The following is a 23,978-nucleotide window of genomic DNA, read 5'->3' on the forward strand; positions in this document are numbered from 1 at the left end:
AATAATCCAATACAATTTGCTCTGGTTCATAACTCATAGGGCATTGTGTCGCCTATTTGACTATTTGTTTTTACATATGTACCGACGAAAAAAAAATCAGATTATTTTTAACCGGGGCGTCTGAAATTTTCTCTCAAATTTAACTTTATTAAATTTTGTTATTTGTCCAAGTAAATTGTCGTTTACTGACCCCACTTTTTTCCTTTGCGATCCCTTTTTCAAGAGGAATGCAATAAAATCATTATCTCCTCCCAAATTAATTCAAAAAAGTACATAAAACCCGAAATGACATTGAGATCTCTCGATTACGACTTTATTTCAACTTATATGGCCTTCCTTCATTCCTTGCCGTTTCTTGAGGATCATAAAAGTTGATTTATTTATGAAGTTGCCATTTTTAGACAATATGATATCATATAATGAAGGCAAATAAAAATGGGATTAAAACATACGTTTAATAGACATAAAAACGCATAAAACACGAAAATTCACTCGTTTCAAGTTGTCTCGTCTTGATTAAATAAAATACAAAGAAAAAAGGGAAAATGACATAATTAATTTTGGTTACGTAGTCACTTTTCCATCTTAATCTTTATTTTCTCATTAATTCCTTCTTTTATGATGTACCAAAAGCTTTTAAAAATCCCATTTTGATGTCTTTTGTTCGTCACGAGCTGCACGTTAAAATATGGCAAAAATTTTAATTATGAATTTTCGACATTTTATGTCGTTTTTGCTTAAAATTTAAAAAGAAAAATCACCTTGAATGTCATTTTTTGACCTGAAATCGATCGAAAAATGAATTTTTTTGATACAAGACGACATTTTGACAGGTTTCTCCCTTTTTACAGCAGCAAGACAAGCAAAAATCCTTGATTTCCAATTTATTTTTCATCTTGATGTGCGCTTGTAAAGAGATGCGATTAAATTTATTTGCATAGCTTTCGTATTTTAATATCAGGAATATTTCCTTGTTTGTTCCTCCGTCTTCTATTTGTTTGCACATTGTACACAAAAGACGAGGCTTTTTCTTTCGCAAACGAGACAATTCGTTTTATTTCTCATTTTCATTGTGAAAAAAAAATATTTCGCAAAACAAATTAGTCATGCATGTTTAAACATGTCGACAAAAGGGGAAAATGTCTTTAACTCAATTGAGTTTCTTTTCGATTTTTTTTTCATCTTCACTTTTTTTTTCCTAAAATTTCAAGTCAATTGTACTATTTGCCTTTCTGAGATGATTTTGTGAGAAGTTTAAAGAAAAATTGCATGTCTGTCAATTTAATTCTTTGCAAGAAGGCACTTTCGTCTCATTTTATTGCCGGTAGATCGATGAAAGGAACAGACAGAAAATTTTACACGGTTTTCGTTCTCTATTGTCACTATTGTCTACTTCCTGTCGCTGTCTATCCCATTTTATGTTCTTGAGTCATAAAAAATATGAACTATTGTTGCTTTAATCGTTCCTTCACGGTCTTATAAATGCAAAAATTTTATCTTTAAAAGGTCTTAAAGATGTTGATCTTAGTTGTATTTTTTAAAAAAGTTAAATTCTTTCTGCGAAAAAATATTCTAAAAAATTTAACCACGTGGTTTAAATATTTCCTTTTTTTTCTTCGAATTTTTTTATTTAAAAAAATTATTTAATTATTTAAAAATAATTATTTATTGATAAATTCATTAAAAATTCACAAATATTTTTTTTTTAAATATAAAAAATTGCCGATCAGATAGTTTTTAATACGTTATAATTTTTTTATTGACCACGTGGTTTACTTATAGATTTTTCTTTTTAAAATTTTTTAAATTTCAAAATTTAATTAAATTAAAATTAATTTATAAATTTAATAAAATAAATTAAATTTATTTTATTATTTTAATAATTTATTTTAAAGTTTATAATTTTAAAATTTATTATTTTAATAAAAAAAAATTATTTTCAAATTAAATTAAATTAAATAAATTAAAATTATTATAAAAAAAATAAATTTATTAAAATGCTTTTTTATTTATTTATAAAATTAATTAATTATTAAGAATTTAAAAAAATAATTTATTAATTAATTTATAAATTATTGAACTAACTTTATTTTAATTAAATCTTGAAATTAAAAAAAAATATAAAAAATAACTCTAAAATAAACCACGTGGTCAAAAATTTCAAGAAAATTATAATAACATATTAAAAATAACTTTTTATATTTTTTAAATAATATTTTTGAATTTTTTATGAATTTAGAAAGAAATTTTAAAATTTCTTAACCAGACAGAAAACTTAAAGAACAAAAACGTATCTTTAAAAAAAATCCTAAAGAATGAAGCATAAAAAATTGAAAAGAAAAGTGTCTACGCCGGCAAAACGTGCACAATAACAATGGCAACAACAACAAATATGCCATAAACTAATATTTTCTCATATTTTATACTTGAATTGACAAGCAATTTCTTCAAATTGAGCACTTATTTATGTATTTTTCAAGACATTTTATTAGCTGATTGTTGATAACATTTATTGCCGTAGTGCAGTGATGTCATAATTCCATCTTTTTTTCCCGGAATTTATTCCGACGTGTCCATTAAAAACATCAAATACGAGTAAATTCTGTTGAAAGTCGACTGAAAAAGAACCAAATTCAGAGGAAAATATCCGCCACAACTGAGCATTGTTCCATTTTGAGCATATTCGAGCAAAAATCTAAAAGATTTCCGTTCTCTGGGTTTCAATAAATACCACGAAACCTGATAAATTCTCACGACGAGGCGATTGTTCATGACTTCAATCATCGTTCCAAAGAGACTCGGAATAAAAAGCATAAAAATAATTGTTGCTTCTAACGCGTATCCAATGATCCAGTAATTATCAAATTTTACAATGACGTACAAAGTCATGACACTGGCGAAGGTATAAATGACGAAATCCACAAAAGTTTGCGTTTTGAAGAGTTTTTCAAGTTTCCCGATGTAAATCATTAAATCCTGATATAATTTTGTGATTTTTATAATTTTTTCGTCAATTTCCGTGCTTTTGACTAATGCTTCATTGAGTTTCGTTAATTTGATGCTCATTAAATCGATTTGAAAGCAAGCCATCATGACATACAAGAAAAATAAATTTAAATGCGCCGAATATCCTGGAACCGCAATAACCAATTGCAAATATTGATAACATAAAGTTATGAAGTAACCCGGATTTTGGGTTGAACTCAAGCCGGGAATGAGCAATTCAAAAGGTAACACAACTGAACCATTGTAAAAATAGACAAAAACTGGATACAGAACGAGAATAACTCCAGATATAACCCAAAAAAGTACAATTCCGATGCCAATAGTTTTGCACAATTTTCCGTATTTCAAATATAATCGAATTTCCTCGTCATTTTCGTCGGGGTCACGTTCCAAAGTCTCTCCAAAACGACAAATTGTATCAAAAATATCCTTAAAAATGTCTCGATGCCGTCTAATGTTGAACCAAAGAAGGGAGCCCGTGATGCCATAGCCATAGGTGACCAAACAGTAACACACTGACTTCATATCCTGCCGAAGAGTCCAAATATTAGTTAAACCTATGCACAAAAATGCGATGGCATCGATCCAAGTAATGATGCTGCGAATATTCCAGCGGAATTCAGACCCGAAAATCCAATGACCGGAAATTTTTAGTTGATATTCGCAGCCGATTCGAAGGAAATCTTTGAAAATTTTTGTTAAATCGAGATTTTTATCGAGGTTTTTATTCCGCTGCAATTCCATACTTATGATACTTATGATGGTTAAAAAGAGACTGAAACTGAAATTTAAAAATAAAATTTATTAGAAAAATTTTAATATGAATAAAATATGATTTTTTTTAAATTATGTAATTGCTTCACGTGAAACAATTTATTTCGAATGACCTCATTTATGTAAACTTTTAATGATTTTCAGGAATTTATGTAATTTTTCAATTTGATCAAGTATTATTTATACCTTATTCAGCAAAACGAAAAAAAAAAATTAAAATAAATAAAAAATTTTTCAATAAATTCATTAAAAATAATATAATATAAAAAAATTAAATAAAAAATAATAATAATAATAAATTTATAAAATTAATTTAAAAAAAATATAAAAAAGTGAATATTTTTAAAAATTACTTCGTTGTAATTTTTTCACATAATTTCAATAATTTTTTGATATATTTGAAGGTCAAATAAAATTATAATAATAAACTACAGGAAAACTTTAGGAAAATAACGTTAAAGTTATAAAATTGTTTTTTTTTTATCGTGAAAATTGATATAATTTATTAATAAAATATCCTCACGTGTGAAATTTAAAAAAAAATAAATTTTCAAAGCTATTTTTTAATTTGTTTAAATTATTACAAAATATATTTCTTAAACTTTTCTTGCAATTTTTTTTTATTTTGATTTTAATTCAAACTTTATATATTTAAAAAAATGTTTTTTTTTTAAATATGAGATATTTTGCATAAATTCTAAAATTTTTCAAAAATTATTTATTATTTATTTAAAAAAAATAGTAAAAAATAATAAAAATAAATAATAAAAAATAATTTATTTTATAAAAAAAAATTGCATACATCACAAAATTAATTGAGAATATTCAAGAAAAAAATCAAAAAAAATTAAATGAAACTTAAAATAAATGAAACTTAAAATAATTTTTACAATTAAAACAAAAATAAATCGATTTCATATTCGCAAAAATATTTTCACTTAAAGTATATCAGAAAAATATTTTTTTTAGAAATATTTTTTAACGACTTAAATTTCATTATTATTAAAAATTTAATTTAATTTTTTATTAAATTCCAGTAGATTGATTTTTAAAAATGAATTCTACAGAAATTTAATATCAACTATTGTCCATATGAAATTTTCTTGTCCTTGATTTTTTTTCTCAATTATTCGATTTTTATCTTCTTCAGACATTTATTGAGCAAAAAAGACAAGAAAAATCAAATTGAAACGATAACAGAGAAAAAAAACGCGAGAAAATTGTTAGACACAAAGAAGAATAGTTTTCTGCTTAATTGGACTAATTTAATAGAAGAAATGCAAAATCCCATTCATTTACGTTTTTTTTTTGCCTATTTTATTTCTTGTCGTCGTCATCGTCCCGTTGTTACAATGTTCGCCATTTCTCGCTTGATATGCAAATCAGGCAAAATCATTTCCAAGATTTTTATCAGTAACGCGCGCGAGAATGAAATGACAAAAAAAAGTTGATGAGAATTTTTGTAAAAGAGAAAGAAAAGAAAGAAAAAGTTAATCCTCGTGTGTGACAAAAAAAAAGTGTTCAACTGCGCTTGTCTATCATTTGTCGTAGTAAAAACATTTGGAGAGAGAGAAAATTAACATATTCATTAAAATTAATAATTTTTAATTGATATTTAAAATATGCCAGATGGGAAAATATTTATTTAAATTTATGTGTTTTGTTATTGAATAGACTCAAAAGTGTGTTTTTGTCAACATCTGTACCCGAAAAATATTTTAAAATCCCTAATTTCTCATTATTTAATGATAATTATTAGTTTGTGATTATTTTACGGCGGATTTTAAATTTTTCTCATTTTATCACGTGAATGGGATTTGATTGTCAAACAGAAAAAAATGTTGTTAAACATGTCAAGTTCTGACGTTTATTCATTTAAATATTAAACCTTTGGGAATAATTTTAACGACACCTCGCACCATCAATATGCAATCGATGCCACTTTGATTTAATCGAAATGCAGAGACAGAAACGAACGAATTTTATTGTGTCTGTAAAATTATTTACAAATCGATTTTTCATTAACACGTCAATATGCAGGCAAAATATAGCAAAATGGCAAATTTCTCACACTAAAATATGGATGAATGTGTGCGAGAGGAGGAAAAAACGTGTAAATTTGTGATGAAATAATGATGGCTCGCTCGCAGATTGGAGCGTCAGTTGGAATAATTGACCGCAGTGTGTTTGCTCATGCGTTTGGAGTCAACTGGAAACGGCAATTGTTTTTTTGTTTTAGTCATGCATTCTCGGAACTTGTTATGGAAATTATAGATAACGAGAAATCAAGGCATCGGCATGTTGAAAATTAATTAGAATTTACGATAAAATATCACATTTTGAATGAGTTAGAAGGTTTTATCGATTTTTTAAGAAAAATTATGAAAATTTTAAAAATAAATGTTAAAAAAATATTAATAATTATAAATTAAATATTGAAAATAAAATTAATTTAAAATTATAAAAAATATAATAATTCATAAATAAGTTTTAAAAAAATAATAATATTATTTCAAAAACGTCTAAATTATTTTTAATTTTATATTTAAAAAATTTATAAATATTTAAAAAAAAAATTATTTTTAAATCAAATCTAAAAAATGCAAATAAAATAATTAATTAAAAAAATTTAAATAATATTTTAAAAATATTTAAAAAAAACTTAAAGAACTAAAAAATATTAATTTTTTTAAAATATAAAATTTATTTAAAAAAAAATGATTATATTTAGGTATAAATTAATAATATTAAAATAGTAGGAATTTAATAAAAAATAATAATTATTTTTTTTTGCACAAAAATTATAATTAATAATTGAAAATTAAATTTAAAAAATTAAAATAATATTCAAAAAAAAACTAAAAATATATTCAGATAAAATTTAAAAATATAAAGAAAATAAATAAATAAATAAAAATTTTAAATCATACCTATTTAAAAAAATTAAAGATTAATATCAAATTAAATAAAATATAAAATTTGCCAAAAAAAAAAATAAAAACATAAATATAAATTTAATTTAATATTTTTTCCTTAAAAATTATTTTTTATTTATTTAAAATTAAAATAAGTCACTACCATCTGTCAATATCCGAAAAAATCTTTTGTCTCAAAAAATAAATAAACAAAATTAAAACAACAACAACACAAAATCACTTTAAAAAATCTTTTCCTTTTCCGGCATTAAAACAAATCTCAAATCATAACAAATAATTGGGTCACACGATTGCTTCTGACGACGACGACACCCAACAACCCCCTTCCAACATAATTTCTACTTGAATCAACTCCAAATCAACTCATTTAAATTACAAATTGGAGCCTGCGACTACATTTATGCTAAAATTATTTACTACTATCTCAATGTAAAAACAACGACGCACTTGTTTCGTTGAATTTTTAACGCTTTTTTAATTCTAATTAGGTCGACGACGCGATTTTCTAATTTGTCATAAATTAATTCTTATCACAAAAACAAAATTTTCGCGTAACAACGAGTCGAGCCGTAATAAATTTAATCTGGAACGCACCCCTCTGTTTGACACACTTTTCATGTCGGAATATGAATTTCCTGTTTTTCATCGTTTTTTATTGTATAAAATTTTAATTTTTTAAAAAGTGTCTAGTCAAATGACAACAAAAAATACTTTGTTGTTGGGTTTAGCGACCTTTTTTGGAAGAGAAATGTCCGAGGAAAAAATATCGCGTGAATAATAAATTTTTTTAACAAAAAAAATATAAAAAACAGGAATGAAAATAAATCTCAACAGATTGTCCTAATTTAGTATCGCTTCAATGAAATTTAATTTCCTCCAATAAAATAAATTTTCTAAAACGATTTAAATTGTAATTTTTTTTTTAGTAAAGTCTAAATTTTTGCCGGCACATTAAAAATTATATAAAAGGGGAGCAAGTGTCAGTGTGTTGGATGGAAAATTTCATGTCATGCTCATTTCTATGAGTTCTTAAAAAAATTATATTTTTTTTTATTTTTTTCATTCATTCACTCACACTCTCGAAACATAACTCACTTCAGATTACTGCTCCGAAAAATTTTTTCTAGCAGCTAAATTTTATATGTATTATTACTCACATAATTTTGACATAAATTTCATATGGAAAAAGTTTCGGATGTTTAAAATTGTACATAAAATGTGTGTTTATGCCTCTAAGGATTTCAAGCACTTTTGTCTTATATGCAAAAATATAAAAAAAAATTCTGCAATGGAACATTTTCATTACCGCTCATCTTCAGTAAAAATTGCTGTCTCTTCAAGAAATTGTTCATTTCAAAAAAATTACATAAAAAAAATTAATTACGGACTTTTTTTCCGCTATCCGCCTTCAGTAGATTGTGAAGTAGGTAGGAATGGGGGCAATTAATATAATGATGATTATAAATTTTTTCTCGTTTCTCGTCATCGTATTTTTTATTTTTTTTATTATTTGATTAACCTACTAAAAAAATGAATTTATGAAAACCCTTGCCTCTGTTCCTAAGTAAATAATAAAAAAAAATATGCAAAAAAAAATTTTTTTTTTTTTTTTGATTAAAAATATTGGCAATACAAGTGTCCTTGTGTCGCTGAAAAAAAATTAAAATTTTTTTCGTAATTTTTTTTTTGTGTTAATATTTTTTTATTAAAATGAGGTGAACCATTAAATTAAACGAAATTATTGCCAGAGGCATTATAAGTCAAAAAACTTTTGCGGCTAGAGACATTTTCACGTTCAATCTTGTGTTCGGACTTTTTTTAGCTGAAAAAAAAATTCTGAAAAAAATAATAAAAATAATCTAAACCAATATAAATTTAATGTTAAATTACTTGGAAAATTATATTTATTTAAATTTTTCTCATTTTCTTTGAGATTTTTTTTTTGTGGCAGAGGCAAAAAAAATAATAATAAAGATTTTTCATTGTCTTGTTAAAACAAACAATAAAAAACGCAGTAATAATATTTTTTTCTTAATTGCTTATCACTAACACAAAAAAAGTCAATTTAATTGGTTTTCTTTACAATTTTTCCATTTTTATTATTTTTCCGTCGTTTCATTGTTTGGTCGTTAACCACAACTCAATCAATCTCCATCTTTCAACGCAAGCTCAAAATGTGCGACTATTAAAAAAAAATATTCAGTTGTGGCGACGTTTTGTGACTCACACAGAAAAATATCTTATTTATGCATGAGAAAAACTCTCAAGTGTCTAATTATTCAGTTTTTTACTCGTTTCTATTCACTGTGGATTTCAAAAATGTAGAGCACTGCACATATATTAAAGTTTTTTTTTCATTCCTTTTCTGAAATTGCCTTTTTTATTATTATTTTTTTATTTATTTCTATTTTAATATTACTCTTTTTAAAACGCATTAAATGTACACTGACTGCACCGAACGAAAATAGCAAAAATTCAACAACAAAAAATCCGAAACAGATGTATGTTGAGTTGAGTCGTCGAACAAATGTGCTGCTTGGCTCGGTATCATCATAATAATCATCACAAAATGCATTTTAGATTTTTTTCTCTCTCTCTTTAAATTGGGTGTCGTCGTCTGCTTATGAAAATAAAAAAATAAGATGAAATTATTTTAGTAGTGTGTTATTATTAAAATGGCTTTTATTGTTATTATTTTTATTTCGTTCGGAATTTGTCCTTTAGAAAATCTTTTAAAAAATGAGAAAAAAATTTTTTTTTAGGGAAAGTAATAAAAATTCTGTCTTGTGAAAAGATTAATTGCAACCACATTCTTGCTAACATGACAAAAAAAAAAGAAATTTACCTCACACAATGATCGCCGTACATCTTTTTCCCATTTAGAAGCAATAAAATCTTTCTTTGTTAATTGTAAACGTCAATATAATAAATCGTTTTACTCTCTAATTACTCGAGGGAAGACGAAGACATTCGTAAATTGTTGTCATAAATGTCACAGATACATATTTTACGCGAGATAATATGAGTACTTGAAAGAAATGTCAATTTATGGAGGTTTCTTGTTTCCTTTTTTTTTTGCTATAATTTAAAGAAATTTTTTTGCAAGAAAACGGAGTTTCTGGAAAACATTAAAAAGAATACATTGTTGATGAGAGAGTATTTTCAGAAATTTTCTTTTAATTTTTTCATGGAAAATTTTGTAAAATTATTTTATTTTCTTAACAAAGAATTTTCTTTCAAATATTTTGTACTTAAATTTTTGTAATTAATTAATCTAAATAAAATTTAAAAAAAATGAAATTTTTAAGTAAAAAATTAAATTAATTTATAAAATCATTTAAATTAATTATTTTAAAAAAATTTATAAAATTAAAAAAATCTTTTTAGTTAAAATTTTTTCATAAATTTAAATTTTTTCTAAATTATTTAAAAATTAATTGAAAATTAATTATAAAATTTAAAAATAAATTAATTAATTAATATTAAAAAAAATTTTAAAATTAATTAAATTAAAATTTAAAATTAATTAATAAAATTAGTAATTGATTTAAAACAATTTTAAAATAAATTTAAAATTAATATTAATTTTATTTTAAATAAGTAATTTTAAAGTAAATAAACATAGTTCCGTATTAACTAAATTTATTATTTAATTAAATTTAATAAAATTAAAACAATAAATGAAAAAAAATAATTTAAATTTAAATATAAATTATTCTTAATTTTTTTGTAGCTTTATTTTTTTTTAATTGTTTCAAAATAATTTGAATTTTTTTTTAAATTTTATTATTTTTATTCCTTGTCTAAACATTATTTTTTATTTAACTCGTAATTAATATTTAATTTTAATTTTTTTTATTTATTAATTTTATATATATTTTATTTTTAGTTTAAATTTATTTGAAAATTTGAAAAGTTTTCTTTTTTTTATATATTTTTTTAAATTTTTGTAACTGAAGTGTTAAGCAAAAATAGCCACAAAAAGACATTTTCCAACTCTTTGAAACGCATTAGATAAAAACTCATGAAAAATAATGAAAAAGTCCATTATCCAGCCATTTACCCGATGTAACATACTAAACCACTCAAAAGTTCAAGTAACGACAACAACTTGCACTCCACAAAAAAAAACTAAAAAAAAAGTCGTTGACACTTATCACTAACAATGATAAAGTTCTGCATCATTATATACCGTGAAAAGAAAAATATATGATAAAAATATGAATGATGATGAATGAATGTCTTTTCACAACCTCTGATTGTCATACAGGTCATACAGAATATCCTGCATGCGTTTTTAAGTAATGAAAAATTCTGTCATGTTCTAGTTAAGCGTTGCATTGCCTGCTGATGCACTTAAAACACACATTGTTAACACAAAACAGCAAAAAAAACGACACTATTTCTCTCTCTTGTGACTCTAATGGATTTAAACATGGAAAATTTTAGAATAACAACTTAAAAAGAGATATATTTTGAACGAGAAGACAAGTGCGCACCGAGACTCAGATGATGCTCAAGAAACAGTTGACATGCTTTAATAATAAAAAGATGGATTAAAGTATGTTTTGTCTTTCGTGTCTCTCTCGTGTTGCGACAACGACAATAATAATAAAAACAAATAATTATTGTAGTGTTGTTAGAGACGACAGGAGCTCATGTGTGCAAAAATGTCTTGTTTATGTGTCGTCAGTTGTTATTCCCCATCAAGCAGATTGTCTTTTCTCGACTTTTTTTTTGTTTGTGCCTCGGAGAAACAAAGATTTTCAATTTAAATGCTTGTCAAAAAATAAATGACTAATAGTTGCAATTGTCAAGTCATGCGAAAAGGCTTCGGATGTGATTAAAAGTTTGTGTAAAAGCATTTCCTTTTGGGGCAGGACAGGAAAAAATTTTCCAATCGAAAGATTTATTTTATTCCGAAACGAATGTCCGCTCCAGTGAATCATTACTTTTATTACAACTTTTTTACTCGTTCATTTTCCATCTCGGTTTTCCAACTACCTACTTTCAGTGGCTGAATTACGACAAGGCTAGAAAAATTTATTAATTTAAAAAAATTTAAATAAAAAAAAATATTAATTTAAAAAAATTATTAATTTAAAAAAATTTATTAATTTAAAAAAATTTATTAATTTAAAAAAATTTATTAATTTAAAAAAATTTATTAATTTAAAAAAAAAATTATTAATTTAAAAAAATTTATTAATTTAAAAAAATTTATTAATTTAAAAAAAATTATTAATTTAAAAAAATTTATTTAATTTATTAATTTAAAAAAATTTATTAATTTAAAAAAATTTATTAATTTAAAAAAATTTATTAATTTAAAAAAATTTATTAATTTAAAAAAATTTATTAATTTAAAAAAAATTTAGTAATTAAAAAAAAATTTAGTAATTTAAAAAAAAATATTAATTTAAAAAAAATTATTAATTTAAAAAAAATTAAAAAAAAAATTTTATGTCTCTTTATTCTTTCTAAGCTTGAAATTGATTAAAAATTAACGGAAAATTTCTTTGAATATTATTTAGAAGGTTCTTAAGCTTAAAAATTGAAAAAATATAAAAATACGGAAAAATATAAAATTTTTGAAAAAAGCCTAAACCGATTGCCAGTTAAACCGCCACTGCCTACTATCCCATTCGCATAAGGTTTCTTAATAATAATCTATTATAACACCATAAATTGTAGTGGCGAGATGCGATGCGAAACGAGAAACGCGACAGTGGCAATAAAAAAATAGCGGTATAAAAATACGAAGAAAATTCTTTTGCACTGGCTTTACTTGTCATCATTCCGCAATTTCCCAGTTTTTTTCTCATCTCCCGGATGAAAAATGAATTTTATTATTACATTACATTTATTATAATAATAACGATAGCGAACATTTTTCGTGCATTTACCGACAAAAATTGAAAGAAAAATGCGATTTGGGGCTTCGTTGAGTGATGATGAACGGACTTCATGGCTTTAATTTCAAGGAAAAACCGAAAAAGTTTTACAAACAATTTCTCATCATTCATTTAATCTCTGTAGAAGTAGTAGTTGAAAGTTACGAAGAAACTTTATACCACACTATTTTTTGATTGTTGACTGCAAGTTGTAATATTTTGGCGTGCTTGGCTTGGAGTGATTGGAAGAATTTTATGTAAATTTAATTAAATGAGGTGGTTAATTTACTGCAGAAACTTTCTCTCTCTCTCTCCGTTTCTCGGTGTTCTTCTTCTCTGTTGTTTGAATTATTACTGAACTACTTGGCGTGAAGACAACAAACATCACCTCATTGCAAACTTTTGGATAGTTTTTCATGAAAATTTAATGAGAAAATTTTTTTAATTTTTTTTTTCTTTTTTTTTTTACTTTCAGATGAGGATCTCATGTAACAGCAGCCAATTCAGCTCATCATCGGTTTTTTCACTTCATTGACGATCATCCATTAAAAAAAGTCAATAACCCAAAAATGATTTCCAAGATGTCAATTCATCATATTTGTTGTCTGTCAGCGATTTTACTCGTACTTGTTCACACTTCTACCGGTTTTTGTCCCTCAAAGTGTTTCTGCGAAGGCGACTATAATCTAAGAGCCTCCTGTTTGGGTGCCGGACTCGAAGTTGTCCCCATCCAGCTGAATCCTGACATCAAATACATCAATTTGACACACAATCAAATCCAAAATGTCTACTTTACGCTGACATTTTACTACAAATTACAAGTTCTCGATATCTCGCATAATCGTTTAGACGACTTGGGATCGAAAAACTTCGAGTCACAAGAAAAGCTTCATACGCTCATCCTGAACGACAATCAACTGATTGCCGTGAAAAAAGACGCGTTCCGCGGACTAAAGGAACTCGTCGAACTAAATTTAAGCAATAATCGAATCGAGGAGATTCATCACACGGCATTTAGTGATTTAATTAAATTACTGCGACTGGATTTGTCGAACAATCAAGTTTTGCGGTTAGATGCGGGGGTCTTGCGTAACATGGTTGCTCTGGATCACCTCAATTTTCGTAATAATCAAATTTTAGATGTACCTTATGATGAAAATTTAGAACACTTGATACAGTTGCGACAACTAGATTTGTCGCAAAATAACATAGAAAATGTAAATAACCATAGTTTTGATCAAATGCATCAATTAAGACTGTTGAATTTAAGTAATAATGTGATTAATGATTGCGATTGGACAGCCTTCGATGGCTTAAGTGGATTAAAAATTCTAGATTTAGCGGACAATAATTTAACCGTAAGTATCATTTTCCTATATCTCTACATGTTTTTAATCTAAAACTAAAATACTTTTCATAACAACACACATTTATGAATAAATAAATTTAATAATAATAACAAAAAAAATTAAATCCGGAAAGTTGTTTAAAATTTATAAAACAAACATTCAGGCATAATTTGATACGGTGAAAGGAACAACTTTTCTGACAACTTGTGACACACAATAAATCTAAATATTTGAAAATTATGCATTTTTGCCCTACGTACCTACAATTATTTTTTGAAAGGCAAACACACAAAAATAACTAAAAGCAGCTTACTCATACAGGAAAAATGAATTTTCCCAAAAATTTTTGTTATTATTTGTGTTTGGCCTCTTGTTTGGAGTCGTATTTTCAAATAATAAATTTTCTCCGTACTCGTAACAAAGAGTCATGTTTTTGTAAATCCAAATCCTTCAAAGGTATAAAATAAATAAATAAATATATATCCGGATTTTACCAAGTACATGATCCTCTCTTGCAAATTTAAATCAATTATCCGCATATAATATTATGGGAAAGATTATTTCTTCTGTAAAACTTTGCTAATACACCTTCTTGTCTTTCTTAGCTTATGGTGTTAGAAGATGATGATGATGATGCTTTCATTAAATGTTACACCGCAGCAGCAGCATCGTCGTGCGCAAAAGTGCCAAATGGGAACAAATATTTTAACAACAACTATTTTACTTTGCAAAACTATTAATTACTTCTAATTTAAACTCGTGCGTTTTAATTTTACTTAACATCTCGAGGAGGAGCCTCGTTTCATCGTCGTCACATCAAAAGAAAAACGTTGTTTGAACTGAAAACTTGAGTAGGAATATTGTCGTATATATTTAAGACACCAACGAGGAACAGCATGTTTAATTGAGAAATTAAATGGCACTGAAGTTATCGACGAACTTTACGTTTGATTATAATTCTAAAATATCCCAAAAATGTTAAAATTGAAGATTTCATTACTTTTGACTCTTTTTGAAGCTTAAATTTTATTGTTGAGTATATGCTTCAAAATATCAATGGCTCTCAATCGACAATGCAGTTTCAAAAATCTTCTTAGTCAGTTAACATTTTTGCCCATATCTGTGTATTTGTCAAATTTCATAGTCAATTGACAAAATGCAGATTGTTTAAAAAAAACTTTCCGTTCAATTGAATTCAAGTGCTTATTGTACTTTTTCTGATTTCCATATCCTTTGATGTCAGTAGGTTTCTTTTCATAAATTTTTAAGACAAATGAAATCGTATTTTGCTTCTTTTGCTATTTCTGTTGTAAGTTTATTATTTTTGCTCAATTTATTTGTAACATACTCGTCTTATGTCATTCCCATGGCAAAAAAACTTTAAGAATTTTCAAACATCGTCCTTTCTATTTGCATATAAAATGTAAAAATGTATCATAAACTTTTTTCAGTCTTAATGTTGCCTAATATAAATTAGCGTTAGTTAAAATATGAAAACGGAGGTTAGATTCTGACGATTTGAAAAGCAAATTACCTACCAATCAGCTGAATAAGTCTCCAAACCACGAGACTCCGAACACAGCAGTCAAAAAAACTTTCTTATTGAATGAGTCTTATTTATACCTTCATATTGTCATTGAAACTGCCGTCAAATTCAAGAATTAGATTTACCAAGCTTAAAATGAGATTCCAAAATTACCTGTCTTGAGCTTAGTTTCCAATTTTTAAAGCTTAAAGATCTTATCTGAAAAAGAAGTTCTAAACAAAATAAAGTAAAATACTATTAAAACTTTCAAAAAAATGGAAAAAATTACCTTAAACCAATCCATCGCTAAGTTCGTTGAAACTTTCAGAAAAGTCATGTTAAAAGCCAAATAGTTTGGTACACCTGAATCTAATGACTTCTATGTTGATCTTCTGTTCAAAAGTTTTGTTCTCATTGAACATCTTTTTAAAATGAATTTAAATTCCAAGCAAGTAAGTACATCTGAGAAAGCAAGCAAAACTTTTCTCTAATTATTTTGAAGAAGAAAATCTTCGTATTATGAAAATTGTTATGAAAAGTATTACACACATGTGAAAGTGTAAAAGTGCCTTAGAGCCCTACTTAGACACTTTTTAAAGCTTTATAACACATGTGAGAATATATAAAATCTAAATTCATTAAATTAAATTTCTATAATATAATAATTTTTTTCTTACCTCTTTTTTTGCAGGTTGTGCCAACAGTACAGTTATCAAAACTCTCCAACTTAACAAATTTAGTACTTAGTGGAAATTCATTGACACACATACCACCGGTAGCATTTCTGAATCTATTTCAACTACGAGAACTTCAATTAAATGAGTTACCGTTCTTGGTAAAGATTGATGCGAGGTAAGTTTTTTCTTTGTGAATGCATTTTATCCGTCTGTCAATATTAATGACTATGCAGATAACCTCCCCCTTGATATTTTTTTTTTGCGTTATAAAAACGGGTCAAATGAATTAAATGAATAAGAAAATGTCTATTGAAGACACTATCGGGCACTTAATCATCGTGTCAGACTGCATTCATCAAATTGATGGATGAGAACTTCTTTGTGAATAGAATTTTTTTTCTTGTTTGAGGATTGCAATATTGTCGGACCTTTCCTTTACTTCTTGAATCAATCAATCAATTTATGTTTTTCTCTTTTCTTTCAGAGCATTCGTCGACAATACAAATCTACAAAAGTTAGAATTAGAGAACAACAGACAATTTTCCGAACTGCCACTCCGCCTCTTTCACAACAACCCCAATCTCGTAGACATCTCAATTCGTGGCAACAATCTTCACACCTTGGATGCCATTCAATTTCCGCTTGACACGTTGCAGCGTCTCATGCTGGCAGACAATCCCCTGGTTTGTAACTGCTCCCTGCTCTGGCTTTGGAGACTTGCGACAGAAAATGAAGTCGCCCATCCCTCAGATAGTGTCGCCAATGGCTTCCGTTCCAACCATAACCTAGTCGTTGACCGAGATGACATCGCTTGCTTCATTGAAGACGATAACATGAAGGTAAAAAGGTCACTGCACAAAATGTCGGAGAACGAGATAAATTGCCCGGCGCACTTGATTACGATAATTAGCAGCATATTGACGGTGCTGCTTGTGTTTATCGTAATTGTAAGCATGTTGTACTACATGAAGGTAGCGAAACGCAGAAAACACGTGGTCGAAGAGGCGAAAAATGTGTGCAATGAACGAATTGTGCCGCAAAAGATCGATCGAGTCGAGTTGGAACGATATTTGGCGTCGCAGGCAATTGCGAACGATTATCATGCACTGCGACCATGGGAGGTCCCCATCAAAGATGCCGTCAAATACAATGAAATAAGCGATCCCAATGACCATTACGAGCACTTTGAATACTACGATCATAAACGAACGTTGCACAAGCCGCACGTCGTGTACGTATGACTTAAATCTTAGCTATATAATTATTATAATTATAACAATTACAACTCAAACAATAATTAAATGAAATGGTAGTTATAAAAAAAAAATGTATATGATATATATTTGAGACAGAAATGAAGATGAAGAAGAAGAAAAAGCAGAAAAAAAAACATTTAGATAAGAAAATTGAATTGAAATTTATATAAAATATAACATTAATATAAAGATAACATGAAAAAAGCAAGGGACTTATGCAATCTTTAATTAATATATTTCAAAAAATGACAAAAATTGCCATAAAATTTCATTACACAACTTTGTTCGTTACGAAAAACATGAAATTTATGTTACAAAATAATGTTAAAAATTTGTTATTTCTTTCATTCGTACGCACATCTGTACTTACAACGTGATATTTTTATTGTTTTCTCTGTAAATATACTTTTTAAGCAAGAAGAATCAAAATTTAAAACAACAATAAAGCTTGTACATGTGAAAACAAGAACAAATAATTAATGAAAATATTTAATTGATTTTATTTATTTTCCTCTTTTTAAATTATAAATTCAATGAAAAAAGGATAATTATAAAAAAGGCTTTATTTTTCAAACAAATATTGATATATTATTTAATACATACTTAACATATATGTTCTCTTATTTTATAATTTAAATCATCGAAAAATATAATTTATTGATGGATTCCTAAAAGTAAATTAAATTTTATCAATTTTTCATCATTATTACTTTATTATTATTTTGTATTGTAAATATATATAATTAAAATTAAAAAAAAAAGTTGTATAAAATTATAACACAAAAAATAAATTAAAACTGTCATAGATAGAAAAAGATAATAATAAATCGCGTTTAACAGGTAAATATTTCAAAATAGAAAAAAAAATAATTTTCTAAAATATATTAATAAAATAAAATAAATAAATAAATATTATTTTCTAAGAAATAAAATATAAATACAAAATAAACAAAAAAAAATGTTCAGCAATATAAAAGATAAGTTATATTTTGTATAATATTAAAAAACAAATAATTATTTAAATTAAAATAAACATTAAAAAAAATAGAAATAATTTAAACAATAATTAATTATTATTATAATTATGTATAAAGTATCGGGAAGAAAATTAAAATAAAATAAATAAACAAAACAATTTAAAATAAAATTTTATTTATTTTTTTAATATCTCTCATGTATAATAGACTTGTTATAAGTAAGTATAATAATAAAAATAAAAAATAATCATAAATGCGTAATAATGCACAGAAGCACAACTTTAAAGCGTCTAACGATAAAAATATATAGTAATAGGTTAAAACCATCATATATATTGTGACAATCGGTTTTATTTATCAAATATAAAAGTTTTACGATGTGTGTGCGTTCTTATGTTTATTATTGTTTATACGAGCATTCACGAGATTAAAAAAGAATAAAATGTGTAGGAGCATTTTCATCACCGACATTAAAACCAATTCGTCTCACATTGTATTTTTTTTTATTTTGATCTACTGAATGCCATTTAAATCAAATTTTAATCTTTGAAAAGTACTTAACTTAACTTTTGAAATTTTTCAACAACATCAAACACTTTTTTTTTTCTTTTTGAGTTAATTTTGTGTCTCATACTTTTTATTTAATGCACACATGAAAAAAAAGATTTATGTTGGTGTCATTCCCATATAAGTATCAGAAGTAGAAAGGCACGCATAAACTTTTTTTTTATTATTTTCATCTCTCGTTGCTTTAAAATCGTTATTATTATTAGCGGTTGACTTAATTTGTTTTATGACTCAATTTTTTACAATTTTTGTGTTAAAATTTTCAGACTATGCCCTCATCTTACGCCTTTTTTTGCCTTGCTCGCCTTTATTATCGTCATTATTGCCATCGTTCATAATTATTACAACAACTTGTGTGTGTGTGTGAGTAACTAAAGAAGCGTTTAGTCATCCATCGTTATTTATGACTGACTGTTGTGCATGATGATAAAATAAACGAGAAAAAAACTCAAATAAAATTGAATTGTGGTCGCAGAAAGGAGAGTTTTATTACATTTTTTTTTTCGCAACAACACTGAGATAATGCGAATGTAGATAGAATGGGAAAAAATGTAATAATAAAATTTGTTTAAAGAAGCGCAAGAGAGGAGCAAGGAAAAAATTATGATTATTAATTTACTTTTTTTTTATTATTACGTTTAAATGAGGAATATCTATAAAAAAAATTATAACAAAATGAAATGTCGCTCTGCGTAAATTATGTCGCCTCTGAGCGTGGCCTCAATCCATAAGCAATTAAGGGTAATGATATTTTTTTACATGAATTTTTTTTATTTATTAAAAACTCTTGTAAAAACTTATTAACTTCAATTAAAAAGTTGGAGCGACAAACTTTGAAGTCGTCCCTCAATTATTATAATTTTTTGTTACGCTACTGTCTTTGTAAGCAGGTGCTGCAAAGTCTTAAAAATGTTTCTTTTTAATATTTTGTGATTTTTTTTTACATAAATTTTATTTTAAAAAAATTTACTTAATATCGCTCTTTATGAAAATATAATAATATTTACAAAAATTTAAAAAAAATAATTTTAGATATAAAAATTTTTTATATATATTTTTTTTTTTGTTTTTAAGATTTATTTTTTTTAATTAATCAGTTTTAATTTAATTTTAATAATATTTATTTATTTTAAATAAGGTATTATTTTTAATTTATTTTTTTTTCAATAATTGAATTTTGAATTTATTTTTTTATTTTAATTTTACTGTTTTTTAAATAAATAAATTTTAATTTAATTGAATATTAAAATAAAAAAATGATAAATTTAAAATTCAATTATTGAAAAAAAAAATAAATTAAAAATAATACCTATAATTAAAAAAAAATAAATATTATAAAAATTAATTAATATTCAATTAATTAAAATAAATTAAATTAATATTTAATGAATATTTTAAAATAATTTATTATTTTTTTATTTATTTATTTAGTTTTTTTTTGTAAAACATTACAATTCATTTTACAAAAATAATTTAAAAATAACAATTAATTAATTTTTAATTTTATTTAATTAAAAAAAAAACAAAATAGTTTAGGAATTTTAAATTAAAAATTTTAATGACTTAAATTTTAATTAAAAAAAAAAAAACATTAAATTTGTGTCACTAAGTCACGAGTTCTTTTTATCACAGCTGCATGAAAATAAATCGTTACTCACGAAATTTTTATCAAAACAAAAAAATTAAATATAAATTACGAACTTTTTTTCAGATGATCAATAGTTACACTTTGCGACTTCAAAATGAAGCTTCTTTTTATTATTGGAGCAGTTTTGTGCTTATTTTGCGGATCTGAAGCTGTTTTACAAAATTTGCCTGTAAATGGAGTCCTTAATAATGTGGATTTGCTTAAAATTGCAAATTGCGTGAAATTATTGGATTCAATTTTAGACCTTCCATTGTTAAATTTGCTTTTCAGTAGATCAAAGTTTACAAAAGATGATCGATTACAATTTTGTTTACGGGAAACAAAAAAAATCGAAAAAATCAATGAGAATTCGAAGAAAAATGGACACGGATACAAAACCGAAACTAATGCGAATGTATTTTTCGATCCTAAAGAGCAAAAAAAGCGCACTGGATTCCGACCTCATGACAAAAAACCAAAAAAGATGAGACGTTCGTTGGAAAGCGAGTTGGAAAAAACGTTGCAACCTCCTTTTTACGACGATAATTATGAAGAATGGGACTACATGAGAGTTTCTCGGTGAGACTTCCTTCTGTTATGTCTAAAAAATTGTATGAAAATTAATAATTTAAATAAAATTTAAACGAAAAGAAATACAAAATCTGTTCCGAAAACGGTAAACATCAGTTACCAACAAAATCTTGGACCTGCTGATGATCAAGGACTCTGTGCCTGTTGTTACGCCTACACTTCCACGGCATTAGTAGCGAATTTCCTCTACATGACGAACAAACAAAAATATTCCTTGTCCGAACAAGAGCTCGTTGATTGCAGTGCTCGTCCCAAATTTCCCGAATTATCAAATATGGGTTGCGAATATGGCCATTTTGATGAGTGTGCGATCTATTTAAATGTAAGTTCTCACAAATTTCTCCTTTTTTTGCCTTAAAAACTTCAATTTTCAGGACAAGCGTGGAATTAACCTCAAAGCAGATTATCCTTACGTGGGTTATGAACAGTCCTCGTGTCAAGCTGTGGAAAAGAAAAAAGTTTTAAAAGATTATTTCGTCGAGTATGTCCCGTTAGACTCGGAATATGAAGCTTACCAAGCACTTGCGAAGGGAAATCTCGTCGCTACAGCCGTTTGTGCCAACGATCATGTCCGTTACTACAAAAGTGGCGTTTTGAATGGACCTGCCTGCGAGTGTTCCGACGATTGCCCGAATCATGCAGTGGTAATTGTGGGCTTGGGTTACGATACGAAGCTCGGAATGCATTATTGGACTGTGCGAAATAGCTGGGGAACGACATACGGCGACAATGGACACTTTAAAATTCGAGCCTTTTCCAATTGTGCGTGCATCGGATGGGATTTGGGACATTTTAAGTTCACAAAAAGAGCTTGAATGAGTTTTTTCTGTAAAGATATGAAGAAAAAATATACCGACCATAAGGTTTATGCCCTATGGGCGAAAAAGGGGTCAGATTGATCAAGGCCCCTGATCCCTTAAGGGATCAATCTGACCCCTTTTTCGCCCATAGGGTGCATAAAATATTATGTAAAGGAATTTATAATCCATACCTTTCTATTCTTTTCGCAAAATTGGCAGTTGCTGGTAAGAGAATCCAATTTTTCGACCGTTTTCATGTCCGGTTATCAAGTCGACTCATATAGCAAACCTGTAAAAATGTAAAAATTAATATTTTCGTGGTAAAAAAAAAAAATTTTAGAATGATGATATTTTCTCAATGAATTAAATGCAAAAATTTTTAACTTAAACCATCATTAAAAGGTAAAAATTTTAAATCGTCACAAAAAATTTGAAAGTTTTTTTTTAAATATTATCTCTAAAATCCTATATTTGCATCAAACAGAAAAAATTAAATTAATTTTTATTTTTGTAAAATATAAGAAACGCTAAACATGTCTAAAAATTTAAAATATTAATTAAATTTTAAAAATTCCAAAATTAAATTTTTTCATTTTTATTTCTTAAATTTTCATTTTTTTAAAGAGACAAATTTATTTATGAAACTTTTACATTTGTTTCATTTTAAGCATTTATTTGTTTGTCGAAATGAAATCTGTATATTTTTCAATTTTTTTTAATTTTTTTAATTCAATTAATTTTAAAAAAATTATTTTTGTATAGATAGAAACAAAAAAAATGTCTCAAAATCTAAAATAAAATTTTTATTCTTTAATTTTTGTTCCAATTAAAATTTGAATTTTTGAGTTTTTTGTATTTTTATTATTTTAACAAAACAAATTTATATATAAAATTTTAATATTTTTTCATATTTTTTAATAAAAAAAATAATTAATTAATAATTTTATTTTTTTTTTGCAAATATTAATTTTTATGTCTCAAAAAAAATTTTTTTTTATAATTTAATTTTTTATGTTTCATAGTTTTGTGTGAATTTTTAGTAATTTATTTAAATTATTTGATTTTGAAAAAAATATTTTTAATTATGAATTTAAAAAAAAAATATATAAATTTTACATTCTTGTATTTTTTTTAGGAATCAATTCCAAATAATCGAATCTCAAACATTAAAATTTAAAATCTCCATTGCTGGCTAGATAGGCACAGTAATAATCGTTATATACTTAATAGATGAAATAAGTTACGAGGTACCATAACAGCACCTTGCCTGAATAATTTCTCTGCTCCTTAAACACCTGTTACAATGTTACCTTTACGATGAAGTGAAGAAAAAAAAAATGCTTCAATTGAATAGTCGATGTACACACCAACACTTTATAAAACATAAATCATCCGAGAAATCCGAATATCGTGCCAATAATACCGAAAGAAACACTCTTGGAACAACTTTTTGCAGCAGGTATGGCAGCAACACCCCGACACCGACTCCTTGTTATAATAAAATTATGAAGCTTATTTTCCTGCAAAGTATGAAATAATAAAAAGCACATGATCATGCAACTTGGATATACTTTTAACAGGTAAAGTACAATAAAAACACGAAAATGCCATAAAATGCACATAAACTATATTTTCTTACAACTTATTTTTCTGCACTTTTCTTCGGCAGTGCAATATATAATTTTTATCGTCTTTTTATATTATTTTGATTGCAATTCGATATGGCGAAAAAAATATTAAAAAATCTAAATTTAATATTCACTTGACTGACTGACGTTTATTTTTTTTACAAAGAAAAAAATTAAAATAAATGTCTTAATTTATATAAATTAATAAACTAAAAGAATGAAGCAGCAAAAAAGATTCGCAAATTAGGGGAACGTCTATCATTGTTAGCGAAAGCGAATAAAAAAATAGAACAATGCACTTTTTCCTCCTCATTTAGTTAGTTAGTTAGGTAATTTGCTGCCTTAACGAGATGCAATTAAGCGAGAAAAGG

General features: G+C 25.8%; 3 protein-coding genes across 3 annotated transcripts; 2 read left to right on the top strand and 1 right to left on the bottom strand.

Annotated features, from left to right (window-relative positions):
- Positions 1-2,559: 2,559 nt before the first annotated feature.
- LOC134837251 (odorant receptor 43a-like) lies at positions 2,560-3,750 on the bottom strand. The gene has a single exon (XM_063852619.1). It carries the CDS (start codon positions 3,748-3,750, stop codon positions 2,560-2,562), a length of 1,191 nt encoding a protein of 396 aa, XP_063708689.1.
- A 9,429-nt stretch (positions 3,751-13,179) lies between these two features.
- Positions 13,180-17,657, top strand: LOC134837252 (leucine-rich repeat-containing protein 4). The gene is made up of 3 exons (XM_063852620.1): positions 13,180-13,968; positions 16,176-16,336; positions 16,646-17,657. The coding sequence occupies exons 1-3, from the start codon at positions 13,180-13,182 to the stop codon at positions 17,400-17,402; spliced, it is 1,707 nt and encodes a 568-aa protein (XP_063708690.1). The 3' UTR covers positions 17,403-17,657.
- A 3,037-nt stretch (positions 17,658-20,694) lies between these two features.
- Positions 20,695-22,167, top strand: LOC134833557 (procathepsin L-like). The gene is made up of 3 exons (XM_063847919.1): positions 20,695-21,167; positions 21,240-21,501; positions 21,554-22,167. The coding sequence occupies exons 1-3, from the start codon at positions 20,704-20,706 to the stop codon at positions 21,992-21,994; spliced, it is 1,167 nt and encodes a 388-aa protein (XP_063703989.1). The 5' UTR covers positions 20,695-20,703; the 3' UTR covers positions 21,995-22,167.
- The last annotated feature ends 1,811 nt before the right edge of the window (positions 22,168-23,978 follow it).

This window comes from Culicoides brevitarsis, chromosome 1 (assembly GCF_036172545.1).
Source record: "Culicoides brevitarsis isolate CSIRO-B50_1 chromosome 1, AGI_CSIRO_Cbre_v1, whole genome shotgun sequence".
NCBI lineage: Eukaryota > Metazoa > Arthropoda > Insecta > Diptera > Ceratopogonidae > Culicoides > Culicoides brevitarsis.

Excerpts from the sequence above, each read along its gene's own strand:
- LOC134837251 (XM_063852619.1), bottom strand. The coding sequence starts at position 3,750 with ATGGAATTGCAGCGGAATAAAAACCTCGATAAAAATCTCGATTTAACA.
- LOC134837252 (XM_063852620.1), top strand. The coding sequence starts at position 13,180 with ATGATTTCCAAGATGTCAATTCATCATATTTGTTGTCTGTCAGCGATT. Across the intron at positions 13,969-16,175 it reads TAGCGGACAATAATTTAACC|GTTGTGCCAACAGTACAGTT; the intron begins GTAAGTATCATT and ends CTTTTTTTGCAG. Across the intron at positions 16,337-16,645 it reads TTGGTAAAGATTGATGCGAG|AGCATTCGTCGACAATACAA; the intron begins GTAAGTTTTTTC and ends CTTTTCTTTCAG.
- LOC134833557 (XM_063847919.1), top strand. The coding sequence starts at position 20,704 with ATGAAGCTTCTTTTTATTATTGGAGCAGTTTTGTGCTTATTTTGCGGA. Across the intron at positions 21,168-21,239 it reads GACTACATGAGAGTTTCTCG|AAATACAAAATCTGTTCCGA; the intron begins GTGAGACTTCCT and ends TTAAACGAAAAG. Across the intron at positions 21,502-21,553 it reads AGTGTGCGATCTATTTAAAT|GACAAGCGTGGAATTAACCT; the intron begins GTAAGTTCTCAC and ends TTCAATTTTCAG.